Source organism: Tachypleus tridentatus, chromosome 9 (assembly GCF_004210375.1).
Source record: "Tachypleus tridentatus isolate NWPU-2018 chromosome 9, ASM421037v1, whole genome shotgun sequence".
NCBI classification, from domain to species: Eukaryota; Metazoa; Arthropoda; class Merostomata; order Xiphosura; family Limulidae; genus Tachypleus; species Tachypleus tridentatus.
The window spans coordinates 90,561,743-90,586,024 of NC_134833.1; the positions used below are offsets into that span (position 1 = coordinate 90,561,743).

The window sequence follows — 24,282 nt, forward strand, 5'->3', positions numbered from 1 at the left end:
TACTTGTTGTACTTCATTATATATATTATTTTTTATGAATTTTGTTTTAAAATTATACTGCTAAATGTTTATTGGTAAATACTTAAAATTGTCTTTACAAGGAGTGTAATAGCAACATAGCATGATGGGTTAATTTAAGAGCAAACTCAAATACCAATTACAGTCTTGCTAACCTTTCTGATGCATAAAGGGATAATGCTTCAATAAATTTTAAGTTAGGTAGATAGCAAATGATCATATATTACAGAACATTTCAATCTATTTTATATATATGTTAATATGTTTTTCACCAGAGTGAAACTGAAAAAGAATGTGATGTAGACACCTTATGCATTCTTTGATTAACCATACCTTATACTGTGGACTGCAGTTTTACCTGTTCAAGGCTCATCAGCACAAAATTGGGTCAGCAAATCAAAGATATACCAATAGGTCTCTTATAATAGGCCTCTCAATGTATATATTGTTCCCTTTACCAAGACTTTTGAGGCTTTCAAATTCACAAACAAATTGGACACCATTTCTAATGACACAATGAATTTCTTGTTCAAACTGCATTGTTTATTGAAATCTTACATATAAAACTGTGACAGAGACAGTCTGATTTCTTTGTTACAAAACATAACTGGTACAGACATGTAATACAAGCTAGTTACAAAGCTACAGTGACTATTTTAAAACTATTTCACATGAAGATTATATACAATTTTCTATATATATATATGCACCGTTCTAAAGCCTTTTAGTCTGCACATATTCAAGTTATACAGGAAGACATGTTTACTGATCATAGAAAACTCGCCAAACAACTAGCTCTAGGTTCACATGGACAGAGCATCGTCATTAACCTTGTTAAATTGTTTGTTTGAACAAAATGCATATAGCACATGCTCTAAATGTCACATAAGTTGGTTAGGTAACTTGTAGGGAAGTGTATTACTAACAGTACATATACTGGTACATTGATTATAATTTATCTCCTGTTTTGCCCCCATTTATTTGTATAAAATCATTAACTAAAAGTAATAACCTTAAAGATTTTATTGCAACTCTTTATACGTTGCCTATAGGCACTGACAATATTGCTCCATGTTCAAAGTGGAAACTTAAGTGTCTTTTGATTCTTAGTTAATGAAATAACTCGTAACAGAGGAACCCAAGCGAACCCAGCTCGTAATCTATAATAACCATGCTATTAATTACGTACAGTTTCCATTATTAAGACACTATAACTAATGTTGATAAAACTGCAGTTATGTACTATAATGCTGTCATAAGCTATAAAGATAATTTCTTGAAGTTTCTTGGTGAATAACCATCACGAAATACAATTAAAAAATATATAATTTTAGTCATTTAAAATGTATCACATAGAAAGAGAATTAAGGTCACTTCCTGTAATTAGGAACATTTACTTTCTAACAGTGGACTAAGTCCACTGAATGGATGGAAAAATTAAAAACTTTTATAAAAATTGGTCATTGACAACCTTAAGTATTAAAACTGAAAAAAAAGTCATTTGTAAACAACTTTCAACAAACATTTATATGTGAAATCTTAGAGCTATTGCCTGTTTACTGAGGGTTCTTCTTGCAAAAACAAAAAGCACCTAAAAACAAATTCTTATTCTGTATTAGTCAACCAAGTTTTGGTAATAACTTGACAAAAATTAATGACCCACATTTTAACAGGTATCCATATCTAACTTTGTTTTTCTCAATTTTATGTCACTCTGTCCTCTGTTTCTGTGTTCTAACATCTTAACTCAATATCACATACATTTGTGTGTAGTTTTCCTGCTATTAGAATGGCAACCTAATAATGACAAATAAAATACTTTAAGAACTCAGATTTTCCTTGTTTTTAATGAATTTAAAGTTTTTATAATAATATACTTTGCTAAGTTGCTATAAACAAATTAACAAGCATTAAGACAGCAAGGTTTACAAAAAAAATGTTTCTTGAAGATAATGAAAACTAATAATAATAATAAAAAAAAATTCAAGCACAGTAACAAACAAGTAGCTATAACTGACAAAATTACTTCCAAACTACAATTAGTTTGTTGGTTCAGTTTATTTTCCTAAAATTATGCAAATCTTGTTAGTTTTACTCCAAAAAACAAAAGTATTCATGTTACAAAATGTTTATCCAATAGTGGCAGATGCTTTGATTTTATTTGTTTCATATGAAAACTGATAAATATTAACTTGTAACCAATTCTTTTAACTGTTAGTAAAAAAATAAATAGGTAATTCTATAATCAGATTAAAACACAAAGCAATATTAGAATTAGACAGGAAATATCTATGCATAATTCATATGTTAAAACGTAATAAAAAAGTTCAAAGTACAAGTAATATTACTAAAGAAAGTAATATATCACTATTGATTGACATTTTAATAGCACAGAAGTAAAACTAAAAAAGAAAAACCTATCTTTAGGTACAAGATAATCTTAGTAAGAATACAAGAATCTTTTTTCTTTTTATTCGTCATAACAAAAGTATCTTGCACCACAAGCTAACTTCTATTTCTTAATTTAAATTTTCTTTTTTCCACCAATTATGTTGTTAGTACTACCTTATTTTAACCAATTATTTTTTATTGTACTTTGGGTGATATAAATACAGTTTTATTTGAAACAAAATCACTATTCAACTTTGATCCTGACTTTTTTTCTTTTCTCTTTGGTTTTGAATCATATATATTTCAAAATGTGTGTGTGACAAACACTAAACAAAAGGTTTACATCCATTTAGTAACCTTAACCTTTATATTAAACCTACAAGTCAAGTACTATGTCAAATGTTAGTTGTTATGCATTAAACTAATCACACACCAGAGAATTCATAATTGGCAACTAGCAGGTGGAGCCTATTAAAAGTTTCTAAAGAGTACAGCCATTTGTCAATAGTAACTATATTCAGACTTGCTGAGTTTAGCAACTTTGAGAATGAAAGCTTTCAATCTAAGATTTTTCTGTTTATTTACTCAGTACATGCTTGGACTAAAACTTGAAATCTGACATTGCTATTGATCAAACAAAATATTAGGCTTATATTTGTAGACAAAGGAATAATACATCTTTAAGTTAATTCTTTTTTAACATAAAACTGAATGTCATAAAAGTATAGGTAATTCAATATCAGTTTTCTATTCACCAAATCAATGAGCTGATGATCAACTGTGAAAAATTTAAAAACGTCAAAAAACAATCTTAAATAAAATATCTGTGGTCCTTATTGTCTTTCAGTGATGAATTCAACAAGTAGCTTAATTGTATGGTTTATTAGGAAACACCAACAGGCATATCTGTATTCTCTCACTTATCAAGTACCATTTGAAATTAGGTTAGTCACTAACAAAACAAACTAGTATATTTCCATTGAATAAGGTGCAGATCACATTAACCAATATATTGGTTATTTGAGTATGTATGCAACAACAATCTAAAAATAATATTGGAGAGATGAGTAATAAGTAATACTTTACGTTGTTATAATATTAAAACAAGACTGCATAAATAACTACACAAAAAACAACAACAAATGTCTAATATTGTCACATTTTATGATAGGATAAAAATACTTTAATCATTTTTAAACTTTTATTTCAATGTTTTTTAATAAAAAGAATCAAAGCCATGGGAATAAGCCTGTTGAATTGACTGGAAAATTATAAATGTTATCCATTTTCCAGCACCTGACACTTAACTATGCAACAATGAGTTACTCAAAACGATTGCATGAAACTGTGAAGAAGCATCTCTGAGTATTTCCAAGGATGCCTAAAATGAGCAATACCTTTCCCAGCCTTGTACCTGTCACTTTAACTATGGTGGAGGTATTAAAAACTAGTAACCCTGTGCATTAATTAATCACAATAAATATATTTAACATTAAGATATCAAACAACTTAAAAATTAGTAAAGCCATAATAAAGATTTTCTTTGCAACAGTTGAAGCAATGCTTAAATAGTAACATAATAGTTAAAACTAAAAATACATTACACTATGTTTTACACTATCTCCCTCTGGTAATAGGTCTGGTAACTACATTTGCCATTAACTAAATACATAAACTAATAAGTTGCATGGGAACATTCTAGAGTTTTTTATTATCCATTAATGCTATTCCTTCCAAGGACTGATGTACAGTTGTTTTAATTTCTAAAATGATACTGCTTTAACTTGATATCGACCATTTCTACCAATATAGCACAAACAATCAATACAAAAATTATATATATGAATCACACAAGATATTTTCAACAAAATCAATACAAAGGTTGGTCCTTTAGCATTACTCCTTTCTAAGAAATACAGATTTAAATGCACATTGATAATTTATCTTACTTCACTATTTAGCAGTAAAAAAAGAACTGTGACCTTATTCAATCTTCTGTTCTGACATCAATTGAAGACCTTTGTCTAAAACTTCTATACATATTCAGAATATTTGTTTGATACCATTATTCCTCAGTTGCAAACTTTGTTGGAAACACAATGTACTCAAAAAATTATTACTTAGATCACCACTGATTTGTTGTTTAAAAGGTAGTCTTTGTGAAGCAAACCTAACTTCATACCAAAACCTAACCTAACAGATACCATCTTTGGAAAGCAAAAGGATAATGATACTCTAAACAAAAAAGAAAATATACAATTTAAGCTTGATATTTCAAAGTCTAACTTGACTAGAAACACGGTCTGCTCCCACACAGTAGCAGCAGAATCCTAAGCTGAAACAACAGCTGGTCGGATAAATCAAAATCAGTCCTAGGTATTAAGCTGTTTGTGGTCATGGTCATGTAAGCTTTAAAGACTTTGGTTTAGGTAGAAGATTTGAAGGGGATTTTTTTTTTAACTTGCTTAACTAAACTGGTGTACAGAACAGTTGTCACACAGTTGCATGCAAACTGTTGCAATTAAATGAAACTAGTATTTACTTTGGACAAATCTAGTCCTCTCACTAAAAAGTTTATATAAAAATAATTACCAGGCAACTCTTGTCTGATTTGGCACTTCATTAAGTAGAAGGCACACTACAAAAATATTTGCTTTAAAGTTATATATTTCTCAAAGGTGAGTTAATATTAAACATTGCTCTCAGCTTGTAATTTGTCAACAATATGTTTAACCCATCCCTTGACTTGTCTTGGCTGTGGAAAATCTTCAACAGATGATGCATGGCATGTTTCCATTACAGTATTTACAGTCGAGGTTGAGTGTTCTGAACTTGTCTCACTTTCTTCATGCACATCTCTGGAGTTACAGTTCACTGATGGCTCTCTGTGGTTGCTCATGCTTTCGGCTGAATGTCCATTATAACCTTCTGTTCGAAATTTCAAGTTCTCCTCCAAAATTTTTAACCTCTGTACAATAGCACCTTTAACAGGACGTGAAATATGAAAGTCAATATTTTGTGATGAAATGTTCAAATCACTGTTAAAGTAGGTGAGCTTACAATTCAAAGGTTTTCTCTTATTTAAGGTAGTTTGTTTAGTTTCTTTCTTGACTGGTGAGCAAGACTCTAAAGTACTAAGGTCAGCTTCTTCAGGGTCACTATAAATAGCTGAATCTCGAAACATTTCATCTGCTAATGAATTTTCTATAGCTTCAAAAGTTCTCTCATAAAAACTGTCAACAGAATCCTCACTGGAATCAGAAGGAGAATCATCTTCATTGTTCTCCATGACCCTTTTAACAGGTTGCAAATTTTCACTATAACTAACACCTGTGACAACACTACCCCCTACCCCTCCATCACTGGATGAAGTTGTGTTTGATGAATCAGAAAATAAACTATCTGGTCTCAATTCTACTTCTTTTGCTGCTCTCAGCTGGCGACAGATCATAAGAGTATTTGGAACAGAGTACTCTGATTCATGAAGTCTTGCAATGCGAGCCCCAACAGCAGAACTTCCAACTGCTATTGATGGTGGTATTTTCTTCTCTGCAGGCCACTTACCATCTTCAAAACCCTTAGGCACTAGCTCTCTTTTTAATCTATGTTTCTTTAATGCTGAGTAAGCTTTGGAAAGAGAATGAAGAAAATTGGCTGAAATGGCTCGAGAACTTATATCTTTATCACTTTTTATGCTACTTCGACTAGCAGACCGTCTCTGTAAAAACCCATGTTTGAAGCGGTGTTGGGGATCACTGCCTTCTGAGACAACAGAACTTGTATCCGATTGGTCGTGAGAAGGAGAACCCAAGGCTAGTTTGAGTGCTGCTATCTTTGAACTTACATTTGTGAGCACATTTCGAAGAATAGCATATCTTGTTCCTGGTTGTCCATATAATTTATGTGAAGGATGAATGGACACATTTTCGATGCTGACAGCTGGTGTAGTGGCACTAGTTACTGTTGCATCTTTTGTGACCATTTCATCACCCGAAGTAAGATTTGAGAAGTTTTCAATGTGAGAGGAATCTTCCATGTATCCATCTAGATCCTCCCTTAAATCTACTTGACAAGGTTTGTCAGAAGCTATTGTAAATGGGCGATGGTCTGCATACTGAGTTCTGTTACCTTCTGTAACCCTTCTACGAGCTCTCTGTCCTTCAGTAGATTCAGTTTCTTTAGATGTGGGGGAAGCAGAATTGTATTCATGGGCCAGCTGGAAACTACGGGGAAGAGACCCAAACTTACTATAAACATCAGCCAGGTGTTTCTGTTGTTGTGTAAGCCAAACTGCTGGTGCTGTGGGACTTAAATCGTCTCTGAAAGTTGCTGGAGGTACAGTGGACAATTTAAGCTTCTCAGGAAGTTTGCTATGTTCTGCATTATGGGTAAAAGTACTGCGAGTTGTCTTAGATGGCTGCCGGAATGAAAAAGAGTGCTGTAATGACACAACTTTGGCCTTTGCTATTCCCGTGAAAGACTGTACCCTTCGAATTGTAGTGTTGTTTTTCCATGAAGACTCACTTGAAGTACTGCTTGTGTCTATATTACAGCTGGGGTGTTTACCTTGCACTCTGCTTAACTTATCCCAAAAAGTTAGGAGACTGTCACAGTTGGGTGATTTTCTGTTCTCTAAGATATTATTAATTTGACACTGAGGATTGTTGTTTAAATTTTCAGATTCAGAGAGATTGTCTTTCAGATACTTAACATCTACATTTGTCAACGTTTCTCCAACTACATTTGATGCATTGACCATAAACGGAACAGAAGAAACCACACTGTTGTTGTTCTTTACTGGTGGGACTGTGATAGTGGCTCTTGGTTCTTCAGGTTCAGTTAGTGACCCCAAGTCTCTACAAGCATATGCATGGGCAAATACAAAAGTAACATATTCTCCAGCCAAGTCCTCTAGCATCTCTTCCTGTGTCCTAGCAGTACGGGGAGGTGGTCTCACTTGCAGAAGTCGGCTAAAGTCTAGTGTCTCATAATTGTCTTCCACCTCAGTATCAGTAGTCTCTTCAGGTAAGCTGTTCCAAGTTCTCCATGAAGGCCTAGCTCGATGTATACTTCCTCTCGCAGGAACTTGAGACAGTGACTCCTTGCTAGATGTTGAACATCTAGATTCTTGAACTCTGGGGCTTTTGGCACTCTGCTGAAACAAAGTGTACATGTAATAGTAAATCATCTTTATATAACAGCTTTGCAAGTTCTATACACATACATTTATTAGAAGTGGGCAGTAAATCTGCTAGTTAATTTTACCTTGAATTATCTAAAACGTAATCAAAAACTGGTAGCAACTCCATCATATTTAAGTATTTTTTCACTTAATTAACAGATGTGCACTTATTAAGTCTTAATCTGTTACATTTAAAGACATTGTTTTAATAAATGTAGATGTAGTTAACAATGGATAGTACATCTGTTACTTCTAAATATATGGTTTAGTAAACTAAAAGATGTATATATACTAACAATGGGTAGTAAGTCCATTACACTTAAATGTATTGTTCTACTAAATTACAAGATGATGATGTTATTTTATAATTTTCTTGCAAAGCTGCTCAAGGACTAACTGCACTATCTGTTAAAACTTGTGAGTTATTCTAACCAATTATGGTAGATTTTGATTGTCACTCTTCTAAAGAACACATGGCTCTAAAGTGCTCTTTCTTTTTCTTTTTTACTCTAGTGAGTACAGGACAAAGTGGGGATCCACAGTCTGGCACACTAACCACTGTGCCATGCTCAGGCCCTAAGTTAACAGATGTAGTAAGAATGAGTAATAAATCACTTATGCATAAATTTTTTTTCATTAAAATAAAAAGAACTTACTTGTATTGCTAATGTCTAGCATATTATACACACACACACAAAATGAAAGAATGGAAACATATAACCAACTTCCAAAAAGACATATTTTTTCTAAGAAAATACACAATCTCTCAGTTTTTTTGCACAATGAGCAGAGTCATAAGTTTACAATTCAACTTCTTCAATCCTCTTTTCTATATTTGGGGATATTTTCAAACATTCTGATGTGTATGTCAGAACCAGTATAACACAACCATCAAAAATTCTTAACTTCATTCTAATTGGAACTTAAGTATTTGTCAATATATTTTATTGTATTTCGAAAATAATATTTTTCTATCCCTAAATACACTAATGTGCAAGAAATTTCATCAATTTTTATCATGTTTGCAACAAATGTCTTTTAAGTATGAGAAAAGAAGACATGCTATTATTACTAATTAAATGAGTATACGTAACATATTAACACCTTGTAGCACTTTATGGTAGAAACACCAGATGACACTTTCTAAAGTAGCTACACCTCATCTCTCAAGATTTCAAATGTTTAACTTCAAAGGTTAATAAAGTTCAACTGTACTTGCAAGCAAATATTCCCATTTTGGATTCATGCCATTTCCTTATTAACCTAGTGTAAAATGTGGCTTATTCTAATCATTAGCTTAAAGTAAAAAAATACAATTTACAATACATTTATATAATGGATAAACAGTGTAAGCATTAACTAAATAAAGAGTGACAAAATGCATGTTAAATATGACAAAGTATACAGTAGAAGCATTTCTAGCCAAGAAGTTTTATTTCTGTTTCTAGCCACTCAGTTGTGACATGCAAATTCACAAGAGTAATCTTTCTTTAATAATGTTTGAGCACTTTCAAGTACTTTAAATGGTTCATAGAACATTTTGTATTCAAAAACACAGTAAAAAATATAAACTAATCACTTCCAATATGCTTAGCATACTGTTAAACATTTCTCTAGTGAATTTATGCATAAATAATTGAAATACAAATGCTATAAAATCAGTTACAGTTTAACTTCTGCATTCCTTTTACTAAAGAAATTTCAAGCATTTTTAAAGCATGAAATGTTCATAAGTTAAATAATCTTTTTTTTTTATGTTTCCAGTACCTATACAAACTTCAAATAGGTTTTCTTCTTTAATCAAGAGTTTAAATGCCAATTATCTTTAGTTATGTTTTCTCTCCATAATCAGTTATCTACTTACAAAGTGGTGTTTAATGCCACCCTTTTCTTTTCTGCCACTTGAAGTTGTTGGAGAATCTAGATTGCTTTGATTACTGTCATCACAATTTTTAATATCTTTACTTTTGTAGAAAGAAGTGATATCTTGGCTAGCACTTCGTAATCTTCTTCCTCTTCGGGTTTCTGGTGTTGACTGTAAGCATTAAAGTTTTTAATAAGTTCATGTTCAAATAAACAATTATTATAAACTACCGAACAATTACTCATTCAAGTAATTAGATGACTATAACTCTCATGGTATTTTTAAAAAAAAATATTTAAAAATGTTAAGCATTTTTACTTCATGTTGCTTTCTGTTAACATTTCATAGCTAAGTTCAGGATGGTTAATTAAATAACTAGCTTGATTTTATTTTTATGGGATACTCTTGTAAACTGAAGGTTTACTAAAGTGGCTTTTGTCCAAAGATTTTCTTAAGTATAACTTGAATATTCTTAAAACATCTGGTTGCTGTAATTTAGCAAATAAAAACAAATGTAAAATGTTTCAATACATTAAGTATTTTAGAAAAATAAAAATTTAAGAACTTGCCAAAATAAAACTCACAATTTTTGAGCCCATAACGGTATCATTCTGAAAGGGAAAAATTATAATGACAATTTTTTACATGTCTTTCAATATATTCAGAATATTCATGCATAAAACTTGAATATCTTCAAGTTAACGTGTAATAAAATCTTTTTCTAATGATTCCTAGCTTGTAACTAACTTTAGTTATTTAGTGAAGGCTAAGGGTAATCTACATAGCAGTAATATAATACCTCTTGTAATACCTGATCAATTTGTTTACAGCACAGAAGATTGAATGACACTCTAAACCTCTCTTAGTTAATTATGTAAAACAAAACATTTTTTCTTCTAATTAATATCCAAGTTTCTTGGATTTTTCTGCAGTCTCTTGTTACCCTACCTATGTCAAAATGTTTTTCATGGATTTCTCTTATCATATCTTCTAGTTTTTGATATTACCTTTAAGGTACCCACACTGAGTTCTCTTTCATAATTGAACATTGAATAATTAAAAGAAGGACAAATGGACAAAAATCATTTCACTTTATTAGGTAAAAAAACTGAAGTTAATTAGCCTTATGTAACATATTACATAATACAATAGAAGTAATTACATGATATTTCCTGATGGTATAGAAAAATACATAAATAATTAATTAAAGTTTTGAAAATATATAAATCTGCACTTACCTTCTTGATACCTGAAAGGAGAAATAAAGAAAGATTTTAGTAATTTTATCAATTATTTCATACATTGAGTTATCCAGACTGCAAAAAAAATTATATAATTTGTATAATTCTTATTCTGCCTGATAAAAACATTCAAAACTAATTAGACCAAAACTAAGATTGTTTTGAAAATTATTATTCTCATTTCTTTATTACTATAAACTTGCTTGGAATTCAAGAAGTCATTGTAAATCTCACAATTTTTAACATATACAAATCTCAAGTACATTTTATAAACTTGAATTAAGTTATGAACAAAGTGTAATAAGGTAGAAAATTACAAAAATAAAGTCAGTCTATGAACCAGCTAACTTTTTTGAAAAGAATGTTGAGTATACCTTTTTCAAAATACTATTCTATTTCAACTTCTGAACTTTCAAAAATTAGTTTAAAGAATATTTTAAAAGATCTATACATTTAAATTGTTCTTATAAATAAAGATAATTTTTCTAAATTTTTGTTCAATTAAAAAAAAAATTTCATTTAAGTGTTGATATCTCTTATGGTTTCTTTAGGTAAGTTTGTAACATCATAAATCAGTATTCACCTTTCCGAAGTTTGAAAGCTCGATTCAAATTTATTTCCGACTTTCTCCTTTCCTGCTTCCTTTTTTCAAGGTACTCAGGAGCAGAGAGCTGTTTCTTGGTACTGCTTTTATCCATAGGTACAGGGTCTAAATCATTATTGTAATGAAGACTCAAACTTATCTTGATGATATTACACAATTGTACATAAAAGAATATTTCTGGTATGAAACAAGTATGAAACCTAGAGATTTAAGACTCGTTCCTGTCTTGTGTAAAATGTTGTGATCAACTGTACTTTTAAAATCATCATAAACTTTAAATAATATGGGTCTAAATCTTTCTTAGGATGGTTTTATTTTTCTAATCTATAACCATGCTAACTGAAAAGATTTTATAATGAAATAATAATAAATATACCTTCATTAAATCAGTGTTAGTCTAATCTACATACAAACTTGAATTTAATATTCAATATCAGTACAATATCCAAGTTTTTATTTATGTTATTCAAACTTGCTTGTATAGTGCATTATAAAGTTCACATACTGTGAAAAGGTGGATTTTAATGTTAAAAGATTTCAACTTACTTTCCTGTTTGTTCTGACCCAGTTCCATGACTAGTTGTCGAGCATGGGAGGGGATTACAGCATTGTAGTTTTCTAAGATAACTCTTTTCAATTCCAGACACCATTCTCTTTTCTGTTCCAGGTTTCTAGCCTGCGTTATATATTTAACAGTTCGTAACATTTTAACTTATACTGGTGTATACTTATTTCTGAGGAAAAAAACCAAAAGACTAATGTTTACCACTTAAAGTTGGACTCTAGAAATTATTATAAGATATAAAATTGAAAACAGAATGTTACATAAAATACTTTAGCTTTAACTATCTTAAATTTATTTATTTCTCCACCACATTTTTGTTTTGCCAATAATGGCAAAACAAATTTTCCTAAATTAAGTTTCTCTGCAAAAACTCAAAACAAACTGATTTTTTTTATAACCATTAACATAAGTTCAACTTAAATAGCAGACAATATGCATACCTGGAAGGTGTACTGAAGACGAGGATTGTCAAAAGGTATTACGTGAAAACACAGTGGCTCCCCCTGGATGCTTTCTATTAACATTAAGTTTGAGCACTGAAAATATAAAAAATAATAAACATCATGTAGTTATAACATAAAATATTCTTTTTTCATGTCACTTCATTTCTTTTGTGACTTATAAAAAAATCTTTGGTTAACTTTATTTTCATTATCTGGAAAATTATGGCATGGAGCACCAAATAATGAACTACATCACACTATCCTATGATTAAATACCATCTATAAACTCCCTTAAATAAATTTATTTTTATACTTTCTATTTCAAAGTCTTTTCAAAACTGGATTTGTATTTGCCTTTCTTATTCATTAAAATACATTTAAGTCAATCTTGTCTTTGAAAATACAATATCAGTGGGACATCTGTCACATTCTTTGTTCTTCTGTTTGAAATTACAACACCTATCAATTCTAAGATCTCTCTGTAAAAGTTTGTTGTTATTGTGATGGTGTACAGTTAGAGAGGAAGCAGAGATACGTTTCTGCTTCATCTCTAAAAAACACATTTTTTTGTTTACAATTAGCTGTTGAATGCTCTTCAAATCTTTTACTGTATCCAATTTGGGATTTAAACACCATCAAGCTTTTCTAAAACTGGAGTCTATATTGCAGAAATCACCAGGATGCGTTTTTACAGTTAACCCTTTTTCCAGATGGGTCACAGGTCAAAGGCCATGTCATCATATTTGTTGACTTGCAATAAAAATTTTATTGAACAACTATTTTATAAATTTATGTCAATAAATTTGGTATCAGACTGCAGATCATAATTCAAATTTTAGTATTATACAATTTCTCAATTTAAAAGTAAATATGAAAAAAAAATGCAGTTAAACGTCAATTTTTGTGTGTCACTCTGTATGTTGAATGCTGTACTGGTTCATAGTAGATTTTTGTAATGTCAAAATAAGTCTGTAGTTCCATACAAATTAGGAACACAAAATTACCAATACTGACAAACCTAGAATATATAATAAGAACCTAATATCTTTTCATTTTGCTGAGATAATTTGCTGTACTGAATCAAACACAGTGACCCTATTTAGTTTTTCTCTATTTTTGGAAATGGTTCCTTATATACACTTACTTCAATATATGGCATGTGAATAACCAATCAACAATTTAGAATGTTCTCCTTGTATTTTCTCAGCCAATTTAATGTATTAAAAGGCTTCCTCATTCTTTCAAACTAAGATTTTGAGGAAATAGGTTGTGTCTGTAGTTTTTTCAAAATTTCATATTTATTTAGACCTAAATATATCATGGTTACTAAACTTGATAAATTATAGTGGAATTCTATGGTATAGACATATTGATTTATGTTTTGTTTTGGTTGTTTTTTTTGTTTTTTTTTTGGGGGGGTATATTTAACTGCAGATATGAAACCTAAAAAATTATTTCATATCCTCCATGTTCAAAATTTGAAAAGGCTTAGTAACCTATAGCAAGCAACAACCTAGTACAAAGGTCTTAACTAAAAAAGATATGGGTTTGCTTTAATTTCTTTACTTATTGTTCTATACTCTTAAGAAAAATAAGTTTAATAACTTATTTCTAAATAGTAATAATCTACATAGATATATAATGTACAGTAATTGAAATGTGAGTGTATATTATAATATAAAACACTAATCTACTGAAACACAGAAAAGACAATCGCTTTGTAAAGACTAAAGATCAATTTTATATTATTGGTGCACATGTTTCATTTCATTCTAACTTCTGTATTGGTATCCAGGCATGACTGAAAGGTCAGTATAATAAAAAATAATACACGTATGATGTTACGAAATGTAAGCTATTTAGTCTCAACATTTATGTTTTTGTGCTATAATCTGTTGTCAACTAAGAACAAAAGAAGTTAACATCATATTTTTCTACAACTGAAGTCTTTTACAGAACTCACCATGATGTGTGTTTTGTAAAGAAGGATTCCTTCTTCTTTTTTCTTAGCTATGAGCAACATTTTATTAAAAAGAAAGAGGTGACGTAAAGCTTTGGCTCCAAACATGCGGAAAGTACCCTCAGCCATCAACTCTCCATATGTTGTAAGGTCTTGTCCCTACAAATTCATTAATGTAGCTATAGTGCATTTAATTCTTTCACTTGATATGACTTAAATTCTATCACCTTAAGTTTATTGGTTCTAAAACTTACAACAAAGTATAAAATTGATACATGATTTGCAACACTGCATGTATAAACTGAGATAGCTTTTTGCTTTGTAAATGACTTAAAATTGCGTAATGAACTGTAAAAGTAAATTGTAACTGTTTTATAAGTGAAGTAAACTGAGTAAGTGATAAAATCAATTCCTTTATGTTTTTGTCACTTTTAAGTAAGCTCACATTATATTAAATAAGAAATGTGGATTAAGTATTTAATTCAAACCACAAATTTGTACCAGACTTAAGTTTCTTACTGATAAATGTATTTTAGAACTATAATGAAATCAGAATAACCAAAATAAAACCTAAATTTTCCAATTTTCTCTTAAGAAGTATTCTGAAAACAAAACATTTCTCTATAGCTATATTTACCTAGTGTATTACTTGCTCTACTACACAATTATAAACTATATACACTGGAAGAAAATTCTATATTCACTGTTTTATTTTAACATACTTCTTTTAAACCCACATGGTTTATAACTAAAACGTTTAAATTTAACTGCTTTAAATGAACATGTTTTTTTATATCAAGTTACAGTTAGATTATCTTTTTTTCAACCACTTTTGAGTATTAGTGCATTAATATAAATAATGTGATTGAAAACAGCAGGTGAGTTGTTCTTAAAATTAATTTCAAACACAAAGCTTGATTTTTCTCTGAATCCCTACCTCCCAACTGTACAATAGTGACTGAATCTCCTGAACCCTGACAGCATGCTCATGTTTTTTTTTCATATCATTAATGTGATAGGCTATTCCTGTCATCACCGACAGAGCATTTTTGATGTCAGGATAACCATCACTCTCCTTGTCAGAATGTTTCACAATGTTCTGTAGAAACAAAAAGTATATACACACACACACGTTATTATCGTTCATTTTAACATTCTAGAAGCCCTTCACTACAAAATGAGATTCATAAAATATTCAAGCAGGAACAGTATTAATATATTCATGAAAATCATTGAATCAAAAGAATTAGTTCCTTCTTTCTATTGGCACCAGAATGTATAAATTATTTTGGAAGTCTCACTTATAAAGAAAGGTTTTTGTTTGTGGTCCTACAAAGAGAAAATCAGAAAAATATAAGAAAAAACTTCACAAGTAATGCTGAGATTACCTAAAAATAATACTAATGTTATTAACTGTACAATAAACTGTTGAAGAGAAGATTATATTATCCTTACATCTTCAAAGACAGCTCAGGAAAAAATAAACCAGGCAGATATATTAATGAGCTCAGTCACATGAGCTCGTATTAAATTAGAATATACTACAAGCTATAGATCTTGTGCACAGTACTATAATCAACAGAGTACAGCATAACATTGTTTAGGAACAATAATGAATCTGTTGGTCCATCTCAGCTCTTCCATCCTCTAAGCAAAACTAAAAAACTATTTTTAAAATATTTAAAGCCAGTTCTTATCATTCATGTATCTATTCTTTTAAACTCACTTAAATTTACTGCCTTCACAACATCCAAAGGCAACTCATTTCATGAGCCAACCATCCTAGTTATTGCATAAACCTACATGTGTCCCCTAGTTCTAGAATTCTCATTTTTAAGTATGAAAAATGTGGATACATCAATATTATCAATTCCTTTTACAATCTTAAACACTTCAATCAGATCCCCCTCTAACTCTTCTTTTTTCAAGAGAAAACAATTTTAAGGATTTTAAATTTCTTCTCATATGACAACCTCTCCATCCCAAGCACCATTCTAGTAACCCTTCTATGAACCCTTTCCAACAATTTAATGCCTTTCCTCAGGTAAGGAGCTCAAGACTGAACACAATATTATAAATGTGGCCTGTGACCTACACAATGAAATTATAACCTCTTTAGACTTGTATTCAGTAGTTTTGTAGATACAACCTAAAATTGTATTTGACCTACCACTACAGCAGCATACTGCTTGGATGGCTTTAGAGACTGATCAGCTTGCACCAAGATTCTTTTACTTCATGACATTCTTAAGGTTACCCTCATCCAAATTATACTTCTAATTGAAATTATGATAACCCACATGCAATATCTTGGATTTATCATAATTAAAACCTATCTGCTATTTATTTACACAACTCGCTAAATGATCTTTTTTTTTTTTTTTGTACAGCAGCAGCAGCATCCTCTTCACATCTAGCAACATCAAAGACTTGGATATTATCAGCAAATTAAAGTGTTTTTTTTTATTATTATTCATTCATCTATATCATTAATGTAAATAAAAAAAACGATGGTTCTAAGACTGAGCCCTGAGGTACTCCACTTGTGACATTAATCCAGTTTAACTGAACTCAATTTACAATAACCCTCTGTTTTATTCCCTTAAGTCACTCTTCTATTCATGCAGTTAAGTTATCCCCCACTATCACCTATAGAGATAAGTTTCTTTACAAGCCTTCTATGTGGCACTTTGTCAAATGCTTTCTCAAAATCCAGATATACCAAATCTACACTGTTACCCTCATCTACATAGTAGATAATATTTTTAAAGTATGTAAAAAGATTTTAAGACATGATTTTTCCCTGGTAAAACCATATTCACTATCCAATAAAATTCTAAATATATAATAAGCAAGAGATCTTACACACAGTACTACAATTAACAGAGTAAACAATTTAACAAAAATGCCAGGTGTATGTACTAACTTAAGGAAAACATACACTAAAGTGAAACAGTCATATATTATAAAATTTGGTACTAAAGTAAACACATTGCACAATGATATAAAAATTTCACTTTCAACAAAATGTGAAATCAGGTTAAGGGAATATAAAATATGTACTCACATTTAAGAGTAAATGGTACTTCAGTATCCTCTGAACTGGTTTCAGCAAGTATGAGCCCAGAGGTAGACAGTGATGCAAAGCTAATTGTCTTTCCTGAAACACAACAAATTATTGATGCTGGTTTTAGTTCTATTTCAATTCAAAATTGAACAATAATAAAATGAGTTATTTGTCATTATCACTAAAGAAAATGCATATTAGTTATTAACCATCAGTGTAATTTTAACAAATACAGAAGCTAGTTTTATGAAATACTTTCAAAAAGTAATATTCATTCATAGATATAGTATGTGTGAAGCAAACAAAACCTACTTTTAATGTGCTTTCTTTAAAACAATAAGTAAAACTATTAGCCATCTTACCTTAAAGACTTCTGCAGTTTCTAAAGTGTTCATTAGTTCTTTGATAACTGATACACTTCTGCAACATAAAATTATATTATCATTAGAGAAAAAAAAAAAGCCTGAAATATTTACTTTGAGAAACCAAGCAAATAATAATATCATAAGCTAAACACACATATTGTACTGTTTATAATGATATTCCTTGCATAAATGTTCATACAGAATAAAATATTTAAGCATATGTATTGCAATTTAATAATTAAATGGATAAATGCTTAGATTTATGGCTTCAGAGAACAAATGAACATTTTAAAATATTTATATAAGTACAGTAAATAGTCAGACTAATCAACAAGTCTACTATTCTCTTCAACCTTTCTTGAAAATCACATGGAGGGAATATAATTAAAACAGTACTCAAACCTAATAAACTTTTGTACATATTACCAGGTTAACAACCTTCCACAGTGAAACACCCGCCATATTTTTTATAGAAGTATGGGAGATCATCTCTTAAGGAAACAAGTTTTGAGGGAAGAAGGTGTGTCTTTCTTCTTGTGAGTGAGGGTAGTAGTGTATAGTTCTTCTCTGACCCTTAAATTGCAGGAATGTTGCAGCTAGCAGCATCAATTGAGGGTTAATGAAAGTTCTTCTGGTGTTCATTTTACCATTTGTCTGATCTGTTACAGATTACCTTATGTGTAAAAGTCTCAATGTATCTTAACTGTATTTACAAAAAATTAGCCATGCATTATATGAAAAACTTTCTTTTCCCCTTAAGACTAGAAATAACAGATAAAAATATGGAAATTAGACATGTACACATTAATTGTTGATAAAATTGTGGTATTTACTGATGTATCAATTACCCAAGTATATTATACCTCTTTATAATGTCAAGAAACACCAACAACAGCATTACATTTTACTTGTATTTCATTTTCTTTACTTACTACAGGTGTTTGGCATGTGAAGAGTGCATTTTATTAAGGCAATGTGTGTGTACAGTACAGTAACTAAGCACAGTCTATTTGTTGCACAATCTATTGATTGTTTAAGGTTGGAGTATGTAGGAAGTTAAATGAGCAGATGAAAAGATCTTTTCTCAACTATTTAATTCTTGCAAAAGGTACCCTTTCCAATTGAAATTTTATTCCAGTAGTCTTGGAAATGTCTACTGATGCATTCAAACGTATTTTCACACAAAAATACAACTAAATTATTCATAAAGTAAAACAAAGCCTAAATGTGACTACTGGCAAAAAATAAGCTCACAATTGTTGCTTTGTAAAAATAAATGTATTATGGATAGTTTGAAAGACAAACTACTGTGAATACTTTGAAATACTTATTATGAATAGTCTGAAAAACCAAACAGAACAGAAACACAGACTTACTACAGCAAGTTTAAAGGACAAGCTCACCATCAATAGTTTGAAATCCACACTTACCGTGGATAATTTGTGCAATAATGTGTGTAGATAACAAAGCCTGTGCTGTTCTTTACAAAGCAGCGAGCAACAGCAACTGGATCCAGCCCACATTCTTCTAACTCTTCTAGGAATGTACTGAAAAAACATATGCAGTTTTATTAATGAAATACATTAACAATAAGCAGTGTAGTTGTTAACATTAACTATTTTTTTATAATTATAAAATTTACAATATTTAAGAACCAAAAAAGCCATTTCAGCCACCAATCTGTTTAAAAATAATAAATGCTTAATTAAGTGTAGATAATTTTTGACAATTAAATAATATAATTTATTACAGTAGCCTATTTAAATAATAACAGCAAGAAGTGGAAACATGTAGTTAAGACCATAACTTTCAGTAACAGTACTTAAAATAACACATGGAACACTTTTGACACAACCAGGCAAGGACCATTAGAACATACAGCATTTGCTAAAATAAATGATTCCCACTTTAGATCCAAAATATTATTTTTCTACTTTTAAATATCAATAAATACATGAACAAGCTCAGAATTCAGACTTAACCCTAAAACACAATAAAAACACACATTTGTCTTTCCAATAATACAGTACAAATGAACAAGAAAAATGCAGCCTTTGAGTAATCTTTCTGTCTTGAATTAAAAATGTGTGTGTGTCTGTGTGTGTATTCATTCAAATATTCCATTAATAACTGAGAATTAAGTTTCTGCTATATTATTTTATCAGTATCTATGTATATATTGCATAGTCACTACTTAATAAAAACACAGCTGTGTACTTACTAAGAACTTGTAAGTTATTAGTGGCAGTATTACTCACTATCTCCAGTTTAATTAATTACTTGGCTCACAACAGGATATTAAGACAGATACATAAAAGTGTATATTAACTGTCAACTGAAACATCCAGGAATTTAGCTGTGAAATTATACTGCTAATAGTAAAATTAATAAGTATCAGGTTATAATCCACAGAGACACAAACAACACTTTGTGAATGCACACTAAACTACGCATTATATCATGTGCGTAATTTAAAAACTAGTTCTTAGTACTGTTATGTAGAAGTTGTTAGGGTTACAGATATATCTTTGACCACACTAGTACAAGTGAGTGTCTACATTACAGGGGGTTCATCATTTTTTTATGTTTACTTAATGAAAAAGAAGAGATTTTGATAGACTGATATAGCTAATGAGCCTATATTCTATACTCGTTACCAAAGTACACATTACAGGTATTAATATTCATGCTGGTCATGTGTAAAATGTGATTCATTAAAAAGGGTGGTTATATTTTAGATCAAGCAAACTAGCTCAAACAACACTTTATGTTGTAGGTTTTGAGTTTTAATTATAAAGACTGGCTGTGTTACAAGTAAAAATACACAAACATAAATATCAAATACCATAAATTAAATTAATTTGATGAGCTTGTAAAAGCTGGGAAGGTCAGAAAGTAAATGGGATGATAGAGAGAGAGAGATAACTAAGGAACTTGTTAACTTAAACTATAAAGAATCCTTTTTTGACCAATAATAATTTAGTAAATCTTATAAATATATGCACGTCAGGTTTTGTACATAACTTGGAATTAATGCAATGCAGAAACTTTTCCGTGCAGAGGAACAAGTAAAAAAAAGAATGTTACTTCTGAAGTAACTGGAATACATTACAAATGTTGCCTATACTAGGTTTGTAAATACAAATGTTATTTTATTTCAACATAAATTTTTTCTATATTTTAAAACTAACTGTTCTTCAGAAATGTTCACATTTATTATTATCTTCTTTTAAACATCATATCTCTTACTAGTCAAAAGCTAGATATATTTATATTCACAACTGTTGTTAAGGAAAAAGCATTAAGTAGTACCATGCATATACAGCTTTTAAAGAAACTCATCTCTAAAAAAATATATCCATTTCTACATCACCAAGTTGTGGGATTTTTGTATTGATTTTATTACATATTTTCATCTCTAAACTACAATATTACTTTTAAAAACCTTTAACTAATGTTAGTAAGCTAAGGATTGTTTGATGGTATTAGAGACACTTAATTAAGTACTTACCTGTTAAATCTATATATATCTTCAATATTTCCAAAGAGTTCTTTCAGATTTTGTTCACTGACTTTCATGTCTCCTGACTGCTGTATGTGGTGAAGATAACCCTACAATATGAAACATAGATTATTGCTGGGAATGAATCAACAAAGTATGATCTCATTAGAATCTGACTAGTAAGAAAAAACAAAGATAATCAGAACTGCCGAAACTATAATGAATACTAAATTTCACACAACTAATTAGTTTCATCTTCATTAAATCTTTAGTGCATGACTGTTACTCTGCATTATGGTTAATTCTCAGTATCATGATAGTTTTGTCATGAATTTTCTTATCAGTTATTTTAATAGTTTGTGTTGTCATAACTGTGCTAAATTTGGCACTATGGGCTAATGAAAAACAACCAATTCCCATGGTTGTACTGAAAACAGGGAATGATATAAAAACTAATTCCAAATAGATTTAAACCTTATATATGATAGATTTCAACAGTAAGATGGTAGTCCCACCCTTCCCTAACAGCAAATCGATCTTTGTCAAGATGTTGGATGACATCACTTTACTAATGGTTGTAACATCACACTTTTTTAACCTTAAAAACTGGTATCATAAGAACTTATTTTAAATTTTAATGAAGCATTTGTTTTTAACTAGGGAAGATGGGAAGGAACTATGCAAGAAAATGTTAAAATACCGTAACTACAAAAACTATTTACAAAAATTAAAGGGCAATGACTTGATTTTAAATGGCACTTGTCTGATTTTTTCAAGCACTCTCAAACAATTAAGCTTAAGTGCAACTTGATCTGCATGGAGAAAAATAAACAGGGTCAGTAAAAAGTATGGGATTGTTTCTTTTCATGAGCAACAATAAAAAACAGTCACTGAGAAGTACTAGGTTATTCCTTTACATAAGAAAAGTAAGAGAGGTGTTGGTAGTCAAATACATCAAAATTAATTGGAAAGAACCACTGTGAGTGTTATGTTGGTTTAAAACAGTCACTGGAAAGTATTGTTTTTAAACATGGAATGATACAGAAGAGTGACTGAGAAATGCTGTTTTAATACAAATAGAATAGTACAGAATGGTCACTGATAAATGTTGTTTTTAAACATACGAGGGCTGTTCAAAAAATACGCAGACTGTTTGAATTGCGCGGCTCCAGTTGGTTCCAGGGGAATCCGCTTGGTGTCGCTAGGTTTGCACAGATCAGCAGATTAAGACGCCATTTCCTGATTGCAGATATCTTCATTTGTGTATTAGCTACGCGGTTTTAAGTGAAGTGCGATTTTTTCGTTCGGCGGATTTCAGAATGAATGACCTGAAGGAGCAACGACTTGCTGTGAAATTTTGTGTTAAACTTGGAAAATCTGCAACTGAAACTTTTGCTATGCTTAACATGGCTTACGGTGATGTTGCTATGAAGCGTACGGCATGTTTCAAGTGGCATGAACATTTTAAGGATGGTCAACAGTCCATTGAAGATGATGAGCGCCCTGGACATCCTTCCACGTCAACTGACGACCCACACGTCGACAAAATCAACACCCTGGTGCGGGCAAATCGACGTCTGACTGTCAGGGAGCTTGCTGAAAAGTGTGGGATATCAGTTGGCTCTTGTTACGAGATTTTGACCGAAAAATTGAAGATGCACCGCATTGCTGCGAAATTCAGCCCTCAGAACTCGTGAATTTTCAGCCAAACACTCGATCACTGTTCTTCCCCACCCCCCTCCTACTCACCTGATTTTGCTCCTTGCGATTTTTTCTTGTTCCCCAAACTCAAAAGACCCTTGAAAGGAAGAAGATTTGAGACGATTCCCTAGATTAAGGCAAATGCGACGAAGGAGCTGGAGGACATTACAAAAGAAGCGTACCAGGACTGTTTCAACAAGTGGAAACACAGTTGAAATAAGTGTGTGCATTGGGGAAGAGAGTACTTTGAAGGGGTCCCAGACCTGTAACTTCTAAATAAAGTACGTTTTGTTTTATGACGTCAGTCTGCGTATTTTTTTAACAGACCTTGTACACAATAGTAAAGAACCTCACTGGAAAATGTAGAGTTGTTTTTACACAAAGTAGTACAGAAGGTGTTTTTTATTTTAACACAAACAAAATAGAAATGAAGGGTCACCAAAAAGTGTTGTTTCTATACATATAAAACAGTAAGAAAGGATTACTGGGAAGAACTGAAGTTGTTTTATAGTGAATGTTTAACAAACTAGTATTTTAGCTCTTTTTAACAAACATTTATTTTACTGGCTAATCCAACTTTCAAATTACAGATACTTTTGTTTTGTTCTGTAAAATATATATAACATTTACTGTTAAAGGCAATTTTAAAAATTTAAATTACAGCTAATAATTATTGTTATTTGATAAAAAGTATTGAAAATTTAAAATTTTTAAGATTATTACACAAAACAGTTACTCTGATATAAAGATTGGTAAAAGTTGGACAGTTTCCAAATGATTTAATTAAATATTTGTTTATGGTTAAAAAACAAATCAAACAATAATACTTTTGGTCCCAACAACTCAATTTATATTACATTAAATCATAAAGGTGTAGTTTCCTGCCTAGAGTATTTCATGGTGAACCACATATCTACTTTTTATCACTTGTAGCCCAGAATGATTGTTTATTTAATTGAGGTTACCAACCTTAAAAATATTGCTTTATATGAACATGAATATATTTCCTATATTAAACCATTGGATAAAAAACTAGAGTTTTGACATTATAATTTCTAAGCAAAAGATTATATTTATTACTTAAAGTGAAGTAACTGAAAATTAAAAAGCAATGTTTCATACTATTCTTCAGAAAACACACACTTTTAGAAGCAGAAAATATTTCCTGAAGAAAGCTTGAGGTGAAATACTTTTAAAAAATTGGTTAATAAATTTTTCCTTCATAACATGTAACTGATAGTTACAACTAAAAAAAAAAGCCAGCCAGATTTGAAAACTTTATTTTCCATCTTTTGAAATCATTATTTTTATGCTAACCTTAGCTATTTTTGAGAAAAGGAAGTTGTTACCTTAATGGGCTGAATAGAATTTTATTGTTC

General features: G+C 30.5%; 1 protein-coding gene across 1 annotated transcript in view; it reads right to left on the reverse strand.

Moving 5' to 3' along the window:
• Window positions 1-539: 539 nt before the first annotated feature.
• The window catches only part of LOC143227427 (uncharacterized), a 72,953-nt gene continuing 49,210 nt past the window's right edge, over window positions 540-24,282 (reverse strand). The window contains exons 3-16 of the mRNA XM_076458877.1: window positions 21,212-21,312; window positions 19,131-19,247; window positions 17,698-17,755; window positions 17,336-17,428; window positions 15,206-15,367; window positions 14,272-14,427; window positions 12,306-12,401; window positions 11,847-11,976; window positions 11,280-11,405; window positions 10,596-10,704; window positions 10,463-10,487; window positions 10,040-10,066; window positions 9,456-9,626; window positions 540-7,564 (exon numbers count right to left, since the gene is read on the reverse strand). Coding sequence (XP_076314992.1) covers window positions 5,099-7,564; window positions 9,456-9,626; window positions 10,040-10,066; window positions 10,463-10,487; window positions 10,596-10,704; window positions 11,280-11,405; window positions 11,847-11,976; window positions 12,306-12,401; window positions 14,272-14,427; window positions 15,206-15,367; window positions 17,336-17,428; window positions 17,698-17,755; window positions 19,131-19,247; window positions 21,212-21,312 — 3,837 coding nt within the window. The 3' untranslated portion in view covers window positions 540-5,098. The remainder of the gene's footprint in view (window positions 7,565-9,455; window positions 9,627-10,039; window positions 10,067-10,462; window positions 10,488-10,595; window positions 10,705-11,279; window positions 11,406-11,846; window positions 11,977-12,305; window positions 12,402-14,271; window positions 14,428-15,205; window positions 15,368-17,335; window positions 17,429-17,697; window positions 17,756-19,130; window positions 19,248-21,211; window positions 21,313-24,282) is intronic.